At 48.3% G+C, this 16,728-nt stretch overlaps 1 protein-coding gene across 1 annotated transcript in view; it reads right to left on the reverse strand.

The window, feature by feature from the left end:
• The window catches only part of JAK3 (Janus kinase 3), a 279,679-nt gene that overhangs the window by 207,045 nt on the left and 55,906 nt on the right, over window positions 1-16,728 (reverse strand). The window contains exons 6-7 of the mRNA XM_078669301.1: window positions 9,556-9,856; window positions 4,465-4,587 (exon numbers count right to left, since the gene is read on the reverse strand). Of these exons, the coding sequence (XP_078525427.1) occupies window positions 4,465-4,587; window positions 9,556-9,856 (424 nt within the window). The remainder of the gene's footprint in view (window positions 1-4,464; window positions 4,588-9,555; window positions 9,857-16,728) is intronic.

Here is a 16,728-nt window from a genome sequence, read left to right on the forward strand (position 1 = left end):
AAGCGTGACTCTGTGCGCAAACAAGCACTTTGAAGCATAACTCAATGTGTGTCTAAGTCTGCAGCTCCCAATTATTACGAGCTACATTAACTGTCCAAATGTTGTGCGCAACCATGTTAATAATAAGCAGAATTCCCAACACAATTGCATTGTCTGCTTACCGATTTATGTGACCCATATGAAGCCATCCTCAAGGATTTGCTACGCCTTGTGCTGGCAACTGTCTGCAAAAAAGCAAGGGGATTCATTTGATCTAATCACTACAATATGTTATTAATGCTAGAGGGACCCGTGAGAGACAGGGCTTACCTAGCAAATAGTGGGGCACTGCTCCTCCAACGTGCAGCTGTCCCTGCAGTCGGTGTCCATAGGAGTGTGTTTGAGCGGCCGATAACAAAAAAAGCAATGGTGGAAAGCCCCACAGGGTATTTGACATACAGTCAAGCAGTCTGAAAGATAGTGTCTTACTGTATTAATCCAAGTTGGCAAGATATCTTGCGCACAACGGACAGTGGGTGGCTCAAGCATCTGGCAGGTAAAGCAAGTCGCGGTATCCATTATCTAGCATAATTAATAAACTGCCCAAAAAAGAATGTTTGTAGCATTGAAAGGCGAGGTTGAGTGTTGGTGGAAAGAGCGACACGCGATGGGAGACAGCCTCTGTCTTAACTGTGTGATTACAGTGGGCTGAGAGCCCCCACCTACCCATCCATAGCTACGAGCTGAAATTGTCTAACTGGTGAAAAGCATCCACCGGTGAGGGTTGCTTGGAGCAACACGCAAGTGCGCTCCACCGAGTTCCTCACACCCTATTGTTGTGGAATCGGCATGGAGGGGTTGTGAGGCAGGGTTGGCTGCCCTGAAAAGACCGGGATCGTAGTGTGTGCACAGAATAAAAGCCTAACAAAAGCAAGACTCGGGACCCAATGCTTAAGGCATCCCGCATTGCAAACATAAATATATATATATTTGTTAAATTAACCCGCATTTTAAAAAGAAGATGCGCTGGCGCTATTACGGATGTGCCGCACTATAAGATAATAAAAACATACAATGTTAAAAGAAACAGTACATTGTGCGATCTAAACACATATATATTTTTTGCTAAATTAACCCGCATTTAAAGCACATTGTGCATGCTTCTGGAGCTTAACAAACAAGAAACCTGGTAGGAAAGAAGGAGTGAGGAAGAAGGCAAAGATTGGCGGTGAAAGTCCGGAAGGAAAGAAGTAGAGATAAACGAAAGTAACAGGGTTAATCTTATAAAACACGCTCTCAGCATTGATGTGGGTGGGCGGGGGAGCAGCAGCCTTTGATGTCTGTTGGTGTGAGAGACAAATGTTGGTGTGCGAGGCTTCCTTTCAAGTCGGGTGGCGGGGCGGGGGAGCAGGGCAGTGAGCGAGTGGGAGGGAAAGAGCATATGGGGTGTAAGTGAGGCCAAGCGCGCGCCTGGCGAAGCGTCACGCTTCAGTAGACAACATGCATTGGAAGGAATCCGCTTGTTCAAGAGTGTTGTTTCCCCTACAATAGTTCAGAGCTATAAATAGCTTGACCTAAAAAGGAAATAAAGAGCCTGGGATTCTGACTGGATCATGAGCTCACCTTCAGAGTCCAGGTCAGGAAAACAGCGGCCACTTGTTTTGGCCTGCTGAGATCAATACGAAAAATTCTCACCCGGTTACCTGAGAATTCTAAAAAATTCCTAATCCAAGCCCTCATGTTATCGAGGCTGGACTATGGTAACGCCCTTTATTTAGGAGCCCCCATCTCCGTTATCCACAAGCTTCAGGTAGTCCAGAACTCAGCAGCAAGACTCCTCACTGGCACCAACAATCGCTCCTCAGCTAAACTGGCCTTGAAAACACTCCACTGGTTACCCATACAGGAGCACATACACTTCAAAGCTCTTTGTATTGTCCATAAAATCTTGCAGGGCATAGGCCCCCCTATTCTCACCAACCTTATTAAACCACACAAAACAATTAGGAGCCTCCGTTCTAACGACCTACTTCTAGCGGAAGTACCAAGGATTAGGATGTCCCGCTCAGGAGGTCGCCTCTTTTCTTATAATGCATCCAAGTTATGGAACTCCCTGCCTCTCTCCTTCGGTCGGGAAAATAATTACCTCACCTTCCTTAAAAAATTGAAGACCCGGCTTTTCCCATGAATTCCATCTGCTCCTTTTCTTACGTTCCGAGCCGTGGGATGCTTCCGGGTAGCCATGTGCTATATAAGAACATATTCTATTCTATTCTAACGGAAATTGCCCCTCACCAGTGTAAACATATAAACACTGAAAAAAAACCTGCACAACCACAAACTAAATGCCATTCAAAGAATGGAAAAGGAGAGTGAAAGAATCATTTGTATTTCTTCCTGAAGGGGCCAATACACTTCAACTTTGTTATATAAGGTAGTAGTAAGAAAGACTGAGCTGACATTATTCTGCTTGAGTTTTGTTGTTTAGGGATGTCACTAAAATATTATTTCTTCCTTTTTTTTTTAGTTTTGTTGTCTTTGATGTAAAGATACTGGGGTTAGAAGCATGTTTTGGTGTTGTTTATTTAGTTTATTTATTTTATTTACTGTAGAGAAACAGGAAATATTAAAATCATATTTGATTTTTTGGCTACGTTTAGTCTTTCACCGAGAGGAAAAATGTAGGTTTCATAAGAATCTTTCCCAATATGTACCATCACATTTACCCACAGACAAAGGGTAAAAACCCTTGATACATCAGCCCCCATTTCTAGTGAGTCAGTATTGATAGTAGGTGAATTGCCAAACACCCCGGGCTTTAAACATTCAATGCAAGGTATAGTGAGAGGTATATGTGAAAAGAGTGCAGTTACAAAGCATGTAGGGTACTGGTGAAAACATAACACCAGACTTTTGTAAAACATGGAACACAATGCCACTTGGAATGCTGCTGCAAAAAGTTCTTACCAAGTTCAACAAGGATTGGAGTGATATTGTTTGTATGTGCAGTGATTCAGCTACGTATATGAAAAAGTTGTGTGATGACCTGTCAAAATCGATACCTGAGCTGAAGTACTTCCCTGTAAGAGATCCTTGCCACTTGTTGGATGGTATGCCGAAAGCATCTTTACAACCTTCAGAGTTAATGAAGAATGCAACTGACTTTTTAGTCCATTCTGGTGCACTGTTTTGTTATGCATGGAAACTAAAATTAAAATATTTCTCGCTTTGTGTGGCATCAAAGAAAGAGTCATCCCAACTGTGTCAGTTAGCTGGTGGTTCTCGGTCCTAAAGGCCATGAATGCTATATTAGCCATGTGGCAACCATTTACAGAATATTTGCTGAGTGATGATGGCAAAGGCAAGAAATGTGAGGATCTTTGGACACATACTGATAGTGATTTGAAAAAAAAGTACATTCTGCTGCATTCTTAGACTTTTACAGGAAAGCATAACTGCTGTAGTGGACATAATAAAAAACTAGAGTCTGAAAACACCCTTGTCTACCAAGTGTTCAGCATAATTGGTGTCGTAGTGAAACATCTCCTTGAGAGTAGGCTGGGCGACTTTTAGTGACTTTGGCACTGCAACATGTTCCATGTTATAGTGCTTGCCACTTTGAAAGCAAAGAAATGTTGAGGAGCAATTCAGGAACTTTAATTTTACAATGTATGAGAAATGGCCCTTCACCAACCACAGCATTTGAAGTCAGTGAAGCCTCACTGTGCACAAGTTCGATAACTTGTGCACTTGTAAAAATGTCCCTTCCGTAAAGGGACATTTTCTCTGGAGTTTCAAAAGTGCTGCTTCATTTTTTGCCACTTCAATAACTCTGAGGGCATACCCGCCCAGTTCAAGGCATATGTTTCAGAACCTGTTGCAGAGAATCACAATCTTCAGGTGCACCAGCATAGGCATGGAAAGCTATGTCAGTGACTAGAGTTAGCAAATTGTGTACTGGCTATTTTGGCTTTGCCTGTCTCAAGTGCCAATGTTGAGAGGGACTTTTCACAGATAACATTTTACTTGGGAAGGAAAGAGCGAGCTTGCATGACCGAAGACAAACTGAAAAAGTATTGTATGGTGTACTACAATAAGTTTGATTTGTAAAAATGTGTTTGGACTTCATATACACTGTACATTCACTGTCTATATACAATGCACTATCAGTGCAGAAAGAAAGCAATAATAAAAGAAAAAAGTTCCAAAAACACTGGAAAAACAGTTTCTCTGTTGTTTTTAATGGTGCGAAAATGTGTAACCACTGACAACCACTGTTTCTTTAAGGTATTCAAATTACATGAAAACACTGAAAAAACCCCACCAGAATTTACCCAAAATATAAACTGAAAACAGGAAAGCCTAATTATGAGACATATCATGGACCACACAAACCAATATGGTGGACATAATATGGTGCACATACTGGCGAGCACAAAGAGCATACTTTTTGCAACCCACAAAAGCCAAGGGAGTGGCACGTACCAAGACCCTGTTGTCCCGCTTGGTGATGGTGACGACTCGGCTCTCCACCGGCGCATTCTCACAGCCGTCCTGCTTGATGCTGATGTCAGCGATCTCCGAGAAGTCACAGAAGAGCTGCCACTTCTGCAGAGAGAGCAGAACTTGGTGCTTGAGGAGTGAAGACAAGTTTGAAAAATGAAGTGTCACAGATCAGAAATGCTTACGGTTCACCCAGACTTGTAGTTCCTCCCAGGAAGTTGCCGGGGGATTGGGTCTGATTGACTGGTAGCCACCTCACAGGATTGACTGCCTTAGCCCAGAATGCTCTACCATGATTAGGACAAATTACTGCACTCTGCACTGCTCTCCACCTTTTGCTCTTGCTCTCGGCAGCAGATAAACCGGGTGGTTGTCACCCTGTCTACACCACCGTACTTTACCCTACAAAACTCCTGGTTACCTGCCCACAAGGGTTGGTACTCAGACTTCACCATCCATCTGCAACCACAAGCAAGCCCAAACAACCTTGTTCCTTTCTTGCTCCTTGCAGGTTCCCAAGTCCTAAGGCCCGCCCTGTGTGCAACATCATCAACCACCCTAGATCCAGACCCCACACGACCAATGAGAAAGCCAACAGACCCTGGTGCTGAGAGTGGGAGTACATTCCTAGGTTAGAACTGTTCAAGGGTCTGTGACCTTGGCACCCATGGTGACACTGCACAAAGGTGTGTGTGCTTGACCAGTTCTTACCAGGTACATGAAATACACAACTGTTCATTCATATTTCTTTGTTCCAGGTTGATTGGTAGTGATAAATATAGATTATACATTTGCCATTGAATATAGGCTGGAACTGTATTTTCTTCTACGCATAATGGGTGCTATGTCTAGTTCCATCACATCTTTTGTAATCCAGAGTCAGTAAAACTCACATTGAGGCATAGTCACCTACTATGAGCGGCACACGGAGGTGGTCACCTCAGTACCAACTCACTCGGAGATACCTAAACTGGACCTTCTGCACCCATGCCAGGTTGTGGTTACTAACACTGCACTGGACACCCAGAGAGAGGAGAGGAAATGGTAAAGTCTTGTTCACATCTCAGTACAAGGTTATCCCTGCATCTTCCACCGATGGTGTCAAGTCTCACGGTGCCCCATACATCAATCAATCCTCTCTTTTCCTCTTGTCCTCTCTCTTTTCTCTCCAATTTCGATCCCTTTCACTCTTTTTATTTCCTTTTCTCACTCTGTGTCTCCCTTTGTTTTCCTCTCTTTCTACCCCTGCCCAGACTACAAGGAGTCCTTCTTCCTGGGTCTCCTGGGACATGTTCTCACCCATGTGGCCCTTACTCACCCCCTCTGCCCATCCTCCCCCTTTGCTTGGTTAATCCTCTCCTCCTGGAACGTCCAGCCAAGGAACCCAGGTAAAGAGCAAAAGGTTAAGGGTATCTTCCTGTGGCACGTCAATATTTGACCCAGCTAGGGCCTCAGGCCAGAAACCCCATCTTTTCCTCTTCCTCCCTCTCCCTGAACCCCTCCTCCCTCAATCCTGCATGAACACAATCATTATTCCCATGGTGGTCTGTTGGTGACTCCGAATCGCTACTCTTCTGTGGCTACTCTGTGGCACCGGGATACACTCCATATGATGCTCCTTAGGGGTTTAACAGTGCTTTTACGAAGTGGGTTCTCTATCGCTTTTGAGATGCTCCTCTGTCGCAACTAGGAGGCTTCGTATAGCACTCCTTGGTGGTGTGACAGTGCCTCCAATGGGTTGCTCCTCTGTCGCTCCTGAGCAGGTCCTCTGTCGCTCCTAGTAGACTCCCTATAATACCCCTTGGTGGTTTAACAATGCCTCTAATGGGATGCTCCTCTGTCACTCCTGAGCTGCTCCTCTGTTGCTCCTAGTAGATTGTTTAATACTCCTTGGTGGTTTAACAGGTCCAACTATGCTCATATCAGCCTCATACCACACAGAGAGTTCTTGAAAACAAATTTAACAAAATATAGAAAAAAAATGTTTATTTTATTTTATAGGACAATCATTTTCCTTGTGTTAACATAATCAAGGAAATGTCATTATATGGTTCATAAATGTTAAATACAATGGAAATATAACAGAAATAAGTACTCCAATAAAATTCATACTATGGCCCACACTCCGTACAACACTGTCATACCAACATGCATACAACTCAATTCATACCGCTACCACAGATTCACAAATCACTCCCCGCAGACGTAATAATCAGCTAACAACAGGGGACATTGGAAACAGTATCCCGAATCCCTCAGATGATCTTCCAGTGGTGAAAACTCCTTGGTGGTTTAACAGAGCCTCAATGGAGTGGCTCCTCTGTCACTCCTGAGCTGCTCCTCTGTTGCTCCTAGTAGACTCTGTATAATACTCCTTGGTGGTTTAACAGAGCCTCAATTGAGTGGCTCCTCTGTCACTCCTGAGCTGCACCTCTGTTGCTCCTAGTAGACTCCGTCTGATACTCCTTGGCGGTTTAACAGAGTCTCCATGGAGTGGCTTCTCTGTCGCTCCTGAGCTACTCCTCTGTTGCTCCTAGTAGATTGTTTAATACTCCTTGGTGGTTTAACAGAGCCTCCACGGAGTGGCTCCTCTGTCACTCCTGAGCTGCCCCTCTGTTGCTCCTAGTAGACTCCGTATAATACTCCTTAGTGGTTTATCAGTGCCTCCACGGAGTGGCTTCTCTGTCGCTCCTGAGCTGCTCCTCTGTCGCTCCTAGTGGATGCAGTATAATACTCCTCCGTGGTTTAACAGAGCCTCCATGGAGTGGCTTCTCTGTCGCTCCTGCCCTGCTCCTCTGTCGCTCCTAGTAAACTTCGTATAATACTCCTCTGTGGTTTAACAGTGCCTCCATGGAGTAGGTTCTCTGTTGCTCCTGAGCTGCTCCTCTGTCGCTCCTAACAGAGCCTTCATGGAGTGGCTTCTCTGTCGCTCCTGAGCTGCTCCTCTGTCACTCCTAGTAGACTTCGTATAATACTCCTCCGTGGTTTGACAGAGCCTCCATGGAGTGGCTTCTCTGTCGCTCCTGAGCTGCTCCTCTGTCGCTCCTAGTAGACTCCGTCTGATACTCCTAGGTGGTTTAACAGAGCCTCCATGGAGTGGCTTCTCTGTTGCTCCTGAGCTGCTCCTCTGTCGCTCCTAGTAGACTCCGTATAATACTCCTCGGTGGTTTAACAGAGCCTCCATGGAGTGGCTTCTCTGTCGCTCCTGAGCTGCTACTCTGTCGCTCCTAGTAGACTCCGTATAATACTCCTCCGTGGTTTAACAGAGCCTCCATGGAGTGGCTTCTCTGTCGCTCAAGAGCTGCTCCTCTGCTGCTCCTAGTAGATGCAGTATAATACTCCTCGGTGGTTTAACAGAGCCTCCATGGAGTGGGTTCTTTGTCGCTCCTGAGCTGCTCCTCTGTCACTCCTAGTAGACTCCGTATAATACTCCTCGGTGGTTTAACAGAGCCTCCATGGAGTGGCTTCTCTGTCGCTCCTGAGCTGCTCCTCTGTCGCTCCTAGTAGACTCCGTATAATACTCCTCGGTGGTTTAACAGAGCCTCCATGGAGTGGCTTCTCTGTCACTCCTGCGCTGCTCCTCTGTCGCTCCTAGTAAACTCCGTATAATACTCCTCGTGGTTTAACAGAGCCTCCACGGAGTGGTTTCTCTGTCGCTCCTGAGCTGCTTCTCTGTTGCTCCTAGTAGACTCCGTATAATACTCCTTGGTGGTTTAACAGAGCCTCCATGGAGTGGGTTCTCTGTCACTCCTGAGCTGCTCCTCTCTCGCTTCTAGTAGACTCTGTATAATACTCCTCAGTGGTTTAACAGAGCCTCCATGGAGTGGCTTCTCTGTCGCTCCTGAGCTGCTCCTGTGTCGTTCCGAGTAGACTCCGTATAATACTCCTAGGTGGTTTAAAGAGCCTCCATGGAGTGGCTTCTCTGTCGCTCCTGAGCTGCTCCTGTGTCGTTCCGAGTAGACTCCGTATAATACTCCTAGGTGGTTTAACAGAGCCTCCATGGAGTGGCTTCTCTGTCGCTCCTGAGCTGCTCCTGTGTCGTTCCGAGTAGACTCCGTATAATACTCCTTGGTGGTTTAACAGAGCCTCCATGGAGTGGCTTCTCTGTTGCTCCTGAGCTGCTCCTCTGTCGCTCCTAGTAGACTCCGTATAATACTCCTTGGTGGTTTAACAGAGCCTCCATGGAGTGGGTTCTCTGTCGCTCCTGAGCTGCTCCTCTGTCGCTCCTAGTAGACTCCGTATAATTCTCCTCGGTGGTTTAACAGAGCCTCCATGGAGTGGCTTCTCTGTCACTCCTGCGTTGCTCCTCTGTCGCTCCTAGTAAACTCCGTATAATTTTCCTCAGTGGTTTAACAGAGCCTCCATGGAGTGGCTTCTCTGTCGCTCCTGAGCTGCTCCTGTATCGTTCCGAGTAGACTCCGTATAATACTCCTAGGTGGTTTAACAGAGCCTCCATGGAGTGGCTTCTCTGTTGCTCCTGAGCTGCTCCTCTGTCGCTCCTAGTAGACTCCGTATAATACTCCTCGGTGGTTTAACAGTGCCTCCAATGGGTTGCTACTTTGGTTTATAGGTCTGATGATGCCCACACCACACGGTGGTAAGTACCTACATGCACAGCTCCGTCTGTCCTCGCACCTTCTGCTACACAAATGCTTGTGCACAGCAGCTGTCAGGGTACTGTGTTTCCACCAAGTTACAAAACTCCATTCACCTAAGTAACATGTCAGATATAATCCAAGCCACAAACAAAAACATTTACACCATACACTCTGAAGAGTGCCTAGGAACCAGGTGCAAATCAGAGAACTAAATAACCATGCCAGGGTTTGAAGCATTATAAAAATAAAGAAATTGGCCACCAAGGAAAAGGGGACGGCCCTGCAAAGGGGCATTGAAAGTCATACATAAATACCAACCCAACCATTACACTTCCTGCCTTTTGCCCGGGTGGTGAAGCTGTACAACCAGCCTTTGCAGAGAGACGTGTAATACTTCAAGACAGCATCAGTGGCCCTGATTCTAAGTGCTACCTTTCTGGTTTAAATGGCTGCACCACTGACTCTGCACACATACCTCAGTCTCCCCACTGCTCAGGGAGATACCGGTCTCCCCAGAGACCTGGATGAGGGTTTCCACCATATCGCGTCCCCCATGAGAGCCCTGGATGTTCCTGACCAGAAACGTCTCCTTGGAGAAGGTCTTCTCCATCCGCTCCAGGTCGATGAGGTACTTTAGCTTCAGGTAGGAGCTGGTGGTGTTGCACGCCCCGATTCTCTTGAATGACCTGCAGAACTTCCTGCGGATTCTCCTGCGTGTCACAATGTGCAGCTGCTGTATCTGGTGTCGGAAGTTCTCAGGGATGCAGGCCTTGTAGCTACAACAAGGAGGAAAGGGTTCACTGGGCTACCACCATTGGAGAGACCAGGGAGATTGTGGAAGGAGGAAGCACAAGGACTGTTCAGGAGGCAGAAGGTGTGCAGAGCAGAAGGGCTGATAGCATGAGGGACAGAGGAGAATGACAGAGAGAGAACGAGAGAGAGAGAAGGAGAGAGAAAGGGGTTAAAGAGTGAGAGATAGTGATGGAGAGAGAGGGGGACAGTGGGAGAGAGAGAGAGATAGAGAGAGAGAGTAGTGAGAGAGGGAGACATAGGTGGAGTGAGAAGGAGATGGGAAATACCTATAAACTTATAAGTCATTGTAGGAAGGTAGATCCCTGACTATGGTTGCCCCCAATTTTTTCCTGGTGTTTTGCTGGTTTTCTGACTTAGTTGACCTGAGGCCCTGCTATTCAGGACCTCAGGCCCACTGCTCTCTCTGTTAAAATGGATTCCATGTACCCTAGGTACATATCCAATTGGATACTGAGTCACCTTATCAGTCCCTGTACAGTGTACCTTAGGTACCCAGGGCCTAGGTGTACCCAGGGCCTACCAGGGGCTGCAGCATGTATTATGCCACCCCTGGCTGGCCATCCAAATCTGACACAACTGGCTGCACGATAGTTGGGGCAAGGTGGTGTAATCACCCTTTGCTTTAGATATAGTATACCTATATCTAACCCTAAAATGGACACATGTATTCCTATCAGTCACTCCTATGGCAGGCCTTGACAATCCTGAAGGCAGAGTACTTGGAATCGTGTGAGATAGTGCTCTGGCATGAGCTGAGCCTGTCTGCGGCTTTCGGGATCCATCCCTTAGCCGTTTCCATGATATCGCATACCATATACTCTTAAGTGCATTATAATCCTCGCGGTTATATGCCAACTCTGGTATTGCTTTATCAAAACATGTCGAGTAAGGTGTCATACGAATTGGAATACTAACCCCTCGCCAATTCAGGCGACGGGGTTAGCATTCCACCCTTCTAGAGGGACACGACATGTATGTAACCTGTAACCCCGGTTAAAGTCAGACATAGCCTCAGCTCCACAAGATGGATGCTGCCACCGAGACACAAGTCTGCCCTCCTGCTGCTGGGAGTCCTCCCAGATCAGGAGGCAAGGACAAAGGGTTTCCTGTCAGGGGCGGTGCCAGCACCGTCCCAGACAGGATTTTGTGTATCCTAGGTAGGCAGGGCTTTAGAGGAAGGTGACTGCAAGTGGCACCCCGGTGCTCACTGTGCATAGGCCGGCTTGAACCAGTTCCAGGGGCACTCCAGCCCCTGCTCTGGGGAAAAGCCCGCCAAAGGAGAGGGGTGTAACCACCCCCCTCCTGGTCCCACCCATAGGGCAGGACTTAGTCGCGTGCCAGCCCCCTTTTTTCAGGATAAAGGTAGGAACTGGCCCCCTTCCAAACTAGATCATCTTTGAATCCTGAAACTACTTTCCACGAAAGGAACTCTCGACTTCTTCCTAAGATTTCTCCCTTGTGACTAAGGAGTAGTCACCCTGCAGCAGCAGGCACCATCCAAGCATCGCGGTCTGCTGTAAGTCTCTCCTCCGGATCAAGACTGCCCAGCACAACGAGAACCGGCTTCCCTGGCACCTCTGACCTCTACCCACATCATCAGCCCAGCTGTGACTCGTGGGTGTGACGAGACCTCGAGGGACCGGCCATCTTCCAAGACTGCACGACGCTTGACCAGCACGACTCCCGAGTGACCCTCGACCGAGTGCTTTGGGGTAAGAGAAGCCCCGACCCTGAGCAGCACCAGCACCGAAGTTCAGCCCCCCTGCATCCACGAGATCTGCGTGGGGCCCTTCTGCTCTTTTCTGCCCACCGCGTTGTTTAGGTCACTTGCCCGTTGGCTAGTGGCCCTTTCACGACGCTCCACGACGACAACTACTGCTGGTCTGGTTGCTCCAGACTAGCCCTTGCTCCCCTCCAACAGAGGAGCACCCTGGACCCTCCTGGTCCACTCAAGACGCCATTTTAGGTCCACCGCGTGGGCCTTGCATTTGCCAAGACTTGTTGCCCAATCCTGGGTCCAGCGACGTCAGCAGCAGATACCTTCGTGGGACAGCTCGCACCTCCATCCTGGTCGCCGACAACGCCTCCTGGTCCGAGAGACTGCAGAGCCCAGCAGCGCCCACTCACCTGGTCGAGGTGACTTCGTCCGGTGCCACTCTGGTGCCCACCTAAATCACTGGCTAGTGATTCAGAACTTGGTCCCCTCTGCTTTCAGGTCTTCTTCTTCCCTGATCCAGGCTTGGATCACTTCGAACTTTCTTCACTGGCCGCTGCCAGCAACTCTTTCTTCAGGCTCCTGGTTCTTCAACGAGGGTTTCTGACGTAACTTCAACCCTATGCAGCCGCAGCCCCAGGGCTAGGTAAACCAAGTACTCCGGTGCTTCAGCATAGTCCAACACTCCAAGTGTTCGGATCCACCCTTGTTTTCGACCCACCTAGTCGGGTTCGCCCGAGAACAGTAACTTTGTAAAGTGCTAGTATCCATAGACTTGTTCCCGCATTACGCGTGAGAGTTCCCACTCTGCACACGACGTCCACAGGCCTCCTGCAACTAATCTAAGTGTTTAGCATTGTAGGACTAGCGATTCTAAAGTCTATGAGAATAGTTACTTACCTGCTAGTAGTTCGCATTCCACTCTTGTAATATATGGTTTTTCGTGCCCCTAGGGCATTTGTGTAAATTGTGCGACTTAAAGTATTTTCTTAAGAGTTTTGTTGTGTGCTTAGCTCCCTGACTCATAAAGAGTTCAGGGTAGTCTTGTTATAAATAAATATCTGTTTATTTTCATAACAACTTGTGTGGGGTCCTTTCACTTGGTGTTCAAGGGGTAATGTGATGGTAAAACAGCTGGCTTAACACGCCCTATAGAGTATTAGCCTTAGACTGCTCGTATCCATGCTACTAGGATAGCTGGTCTATAAGGTTGACTTACAACCAATCATCAATAAGGGTTGTTTGGACTGATACAAAGCGCTCACTAGAATAGTGAACATTATATATCAGGCCAACTTCTCACAGTCATGCCAGTAAAAAACAAGTTACTGACCTTCGGTAAGGCATTATCTTTTTTTTTTTTTTTTTTTTTATAATAGACCTTTATTTAGCAGATCGGTAAGGCCTTATCTGGTAGAGACAGGATCTAGCCACAAATTCCTTACATGTAGTATCCTCCCCAAGCGCGAGACTGGATCTCAAAACTTTTTCCACAGCAATTCTGTACGTCATAAGAGGGCCCCACATGACTCCATATTGATGTCATCACGAGATGTGACGTCGGAGCCCATATAACCCCCTCGCTGACATGCTAACGTCAGTTTCTTTTGTGACTATTATCTGTGCTCAAAACGTGGAGCCACATATAGAAACTGCCTATTGAAACAGTGTGCAAAAATGAAAGACACCATTGTGTCAAAAAAGGCACTGAATATAATTCAGCATGTGAATATAATAATGAAAATATAGAGATGAAGAGGACTCAGTGTCAATAAACACTGAGTTCTTAGTTCAGTATGTGAAGTCTCATAATGGAAGTAAAGAGAAGTAAAAAAACAAAAGAGGACTCAGTTTACAGGTCGGGTAGGATGGAAGGGGGTAGGGAATCTGTGGCTAGATCCTGCCTCTACCAGATAAGTAACTTGTTCATCTGATAGAGACATCTAGCTGCAGATTCCTTACTTGTATAATCAAATACCAAAGCATACCATCCCTATAGGAAGGTCTTCAAACTGAGACCACCAAAAATTGCTTACTATATAAAAAGCTGTCTAGAACCAGAGAAAAAGACCAGGCCTCCACAATAATGTAGGTGAGCAATAGCACAAGTTACTTACCTTTGGTAACGATATATATGTGAGAAACAGTAGTTAGTATTAGATTCCTTACCTTAGAATATCCCCAGGCATCAGTCTGGATCCGGAAACTTTTGCGTAGCAGTACCCCTGCGCGTGGGTAGGCGTCGTCTGCGGCTCCGCGTCCGTCGTCAGCACCGGGATGACGTCGCCAGAGTACTTAGACGCCGCCCTCGCGCGCTGACATCAGTTCTTATACACAGCTTTTCCGCGCCAGAAACGCAGAGCCATGATAAAAACCAACACTGGTGCCATGAAACTAGGGCCCTCAAAGGGATATACCTTAACCCTAGATATCGGTTCGCAGAACGGGGAGGATGGGTGGGTGGTAAGGAATCTAATACTAACTACTGTTTCTTACAGATATATCGTTACTGAAGGTAAGTAACTTGTGCATCTGAAAGAAACAGGTTAGTATTAGATTTCTTACCTTAGAAGTGAAACCCCAGCAATACGAACCCCGGTGGTGGGTTTGCGAACCAATAATCACACCAGAAAGTCCTGGAGAACGGAACGGCTGAAAAAGCCATCTCTCCAGACTTGGCTGTCCAGGCAGTAGTGTCCTGCGAACGTGTGCAGCAAGGCCCACGTAGCTGCCTGACAGATGTCCTGCAAGGGGACTCCTCTACCCAGGGCAGTAGTAGCCCCCGTGGCCCGAGTGGAATGGGCACGCAGCCCCACAGGAGGCTTCTTTTTAGCCAGTGATTAACAAGCCTTGATGCACAAAACGACCCATCGAGAAATGGTCCGTTTGTGCACCGCCCGTCCCTTCTTTGCGTCCACGTAACCAACAAAGAGTTGGTCATCCACCCGGAACTGGCGTGTGCGATCCAGATAGTATGAGAGCGCACGTTTTGGGTCCAGACGGTGGAGCCTCTCTTCCTCTTTTGAGGGATGCGGAGTGGAAAGAAGGTGAGCAAGGTGATAGACTGCCCGATGCGGAAGGCTGTGACGACCTTGGGCAGGAAAGAGGGACGTGTCCGTAAGACAACTTTGTCCGGATGGACAGAAAGGAAAGGAGGTTTAGAAGAAAGAGCCTGGAGCTCACTCACTCTCCTGGCAGAGGTGATGGCAACCAGGAATGCAGTCTTAAGAGTGAGAAGACGAAGAGGACAGTTATGAAGTGGCTCGAAGGGAGCGCACATCAGATAAGTCAGAACAAGATTGAAGTCTCACTGAGGCATCACGAAAGTAACAGGGGGAAACATATGAGTGATGCCCTTCAAGAACCTATTTACAACTGGGGACTTGAAAAGAGAGGGTTGATCAGGGAGCCTTAAGAAGGCAGAAATGGCAGAGAGGTAGCCCTTAAGAGTGCCCAGAGCAGAGCCCTGCTGGGCAAGAGAAAGAAGAAAGAGGAGAACCTCAGAAAGGGGGGCAGAGAGTTGATCCACAGCCTTTGCTGTGCACCATGCCACACATGTATTCCACCTGCAGGCGTATACCGATTTTGTGGAGGGACGCCTGGCTGCCAGAATCACATAGCAGACTTCAGGAGGCAAGTCAAATGGCCTCAACTGTCGCCGCTCAATCTCCACGCATGGAGGTGGAGACTGGACAGGTTCGGGAGGAGGACCATCCCCTGCTGCTGTGACAGAAGGTTCTCCTGAAGAGGCAGACGAATCGGGGGATCGACTGACATGCTGAGTAGCTCGGGATACCAGTATCTTCGTGCCCAGTCTGGTGCCACAAGGATGACTTGGGCCCGGTCGCGCCTGATCTTCTTCAGCACTCTGGGCAGAAGTGGTATAGGCGGAAAGGCGTACAATAGACCGCAGCTCCACTCGCAACGAAAAGCGTCTCCGAGCGAGTGCTGCCTTGGAAATTCCAACGCGCAGAACTGATGACATTGCGAGTTCTCTTCTGTGGCGAATAGATCTAACCAAGGCTCTCCCCACTGCTGAAAGAGACCTTGCGCCACGTCCGAGTTCAGATGCCATTCGTGATCCATCATGCACCGACGGTTGAGTTCGTCTGCCCTGGCGTTCAGGGAACCTGCCAGGTGTTGAACCACCAGGGTCACGCCCTGACGTTCTAGCCATTGCCAGAGACGCAGGGCCTCATGGCATAGGGTCCACGACTCCACCCCACCCTGTTTGTTGGAGTACCACATGGCGGTGGTGTTGTCCATGAACACCTGCACTACACTCCCCCGGACAGAGGGGAGGAATGCTTTCAGTGCAAGTCGGATCGCCCGCAGCTCCAGAAGGTTGAGGTGGAGCCGGGACTCCGCCGGAGACCAGAGGCCTCTGATCTCCACCTCTCCCATGTGGCACCCCCAGCCCAGGAGGGATGCGTCCGTCACAACTACGTGCTCTGGTTGCGGAAGGGAGAGGGATCTGCCACTGACCCAATCGCGGTCCGTGAGCCACCACTACAACTGTCTTGCAGTGCCCACCGAGATCAAGACATGGTCAGACAAGTTGCCATGATGCTGGGCCCACTGAAACTTCAGGTCCCACTGCAGAGCCCGCATCCGCCACCTGGTGTGCTGCACCAGAAGGACGCAGGAGGCCATCAGCCCCAGAAGCTGCAGCGTCAACCTGAACGGGACTCGGGATAAAGGCTGAAAGATCGGAATCAGAGCCTGAATATCCCGAACCCGCTGTTCGGGAGGATAAACCCGAAACCGCGCTGAGTCTAGAACCTCTCCGATGAAGAGGAGCTTCTGAGAGGGGCACAGGTGTGACTTCGGCACATTGATGGAGAACCCCAGTAGGTGCAGGAGGTCGGCCGTAGTCTGGAGGTGGCTGAAGACTGTCTGGGGCGAGCCCGCCTTCAACAACCAGTCATCGAGATAGGGGAAGACTGACAACCATAATCTGCGCAGATGAGCTGCGACCACCGCCATCACTTTCGTGAACACCCGAGGGGCGCTGGTAAGGCCGAAGGGGAGCATGGTAAACTGAAAGTGCTCGTGGCCTACCATGAACCACAGGTAACACCGGCAGGACAGGGATGTGAAAATAAGCGTCCTGCAAGTCCA

Source organism: Lissotriton helveticus, chromosome 12, assembly GCF_964261635.1.
Source record: "Lissotriton helveticus chromosome 12, aLisHel1.1, whole genome shotgun sequence".
Lineage (NCBI taxonomy): Eukaryota > Metazoa > Chordata > Amphibia > Caudata > Salamandridae > Lissotriton > Lissotriton helveticus.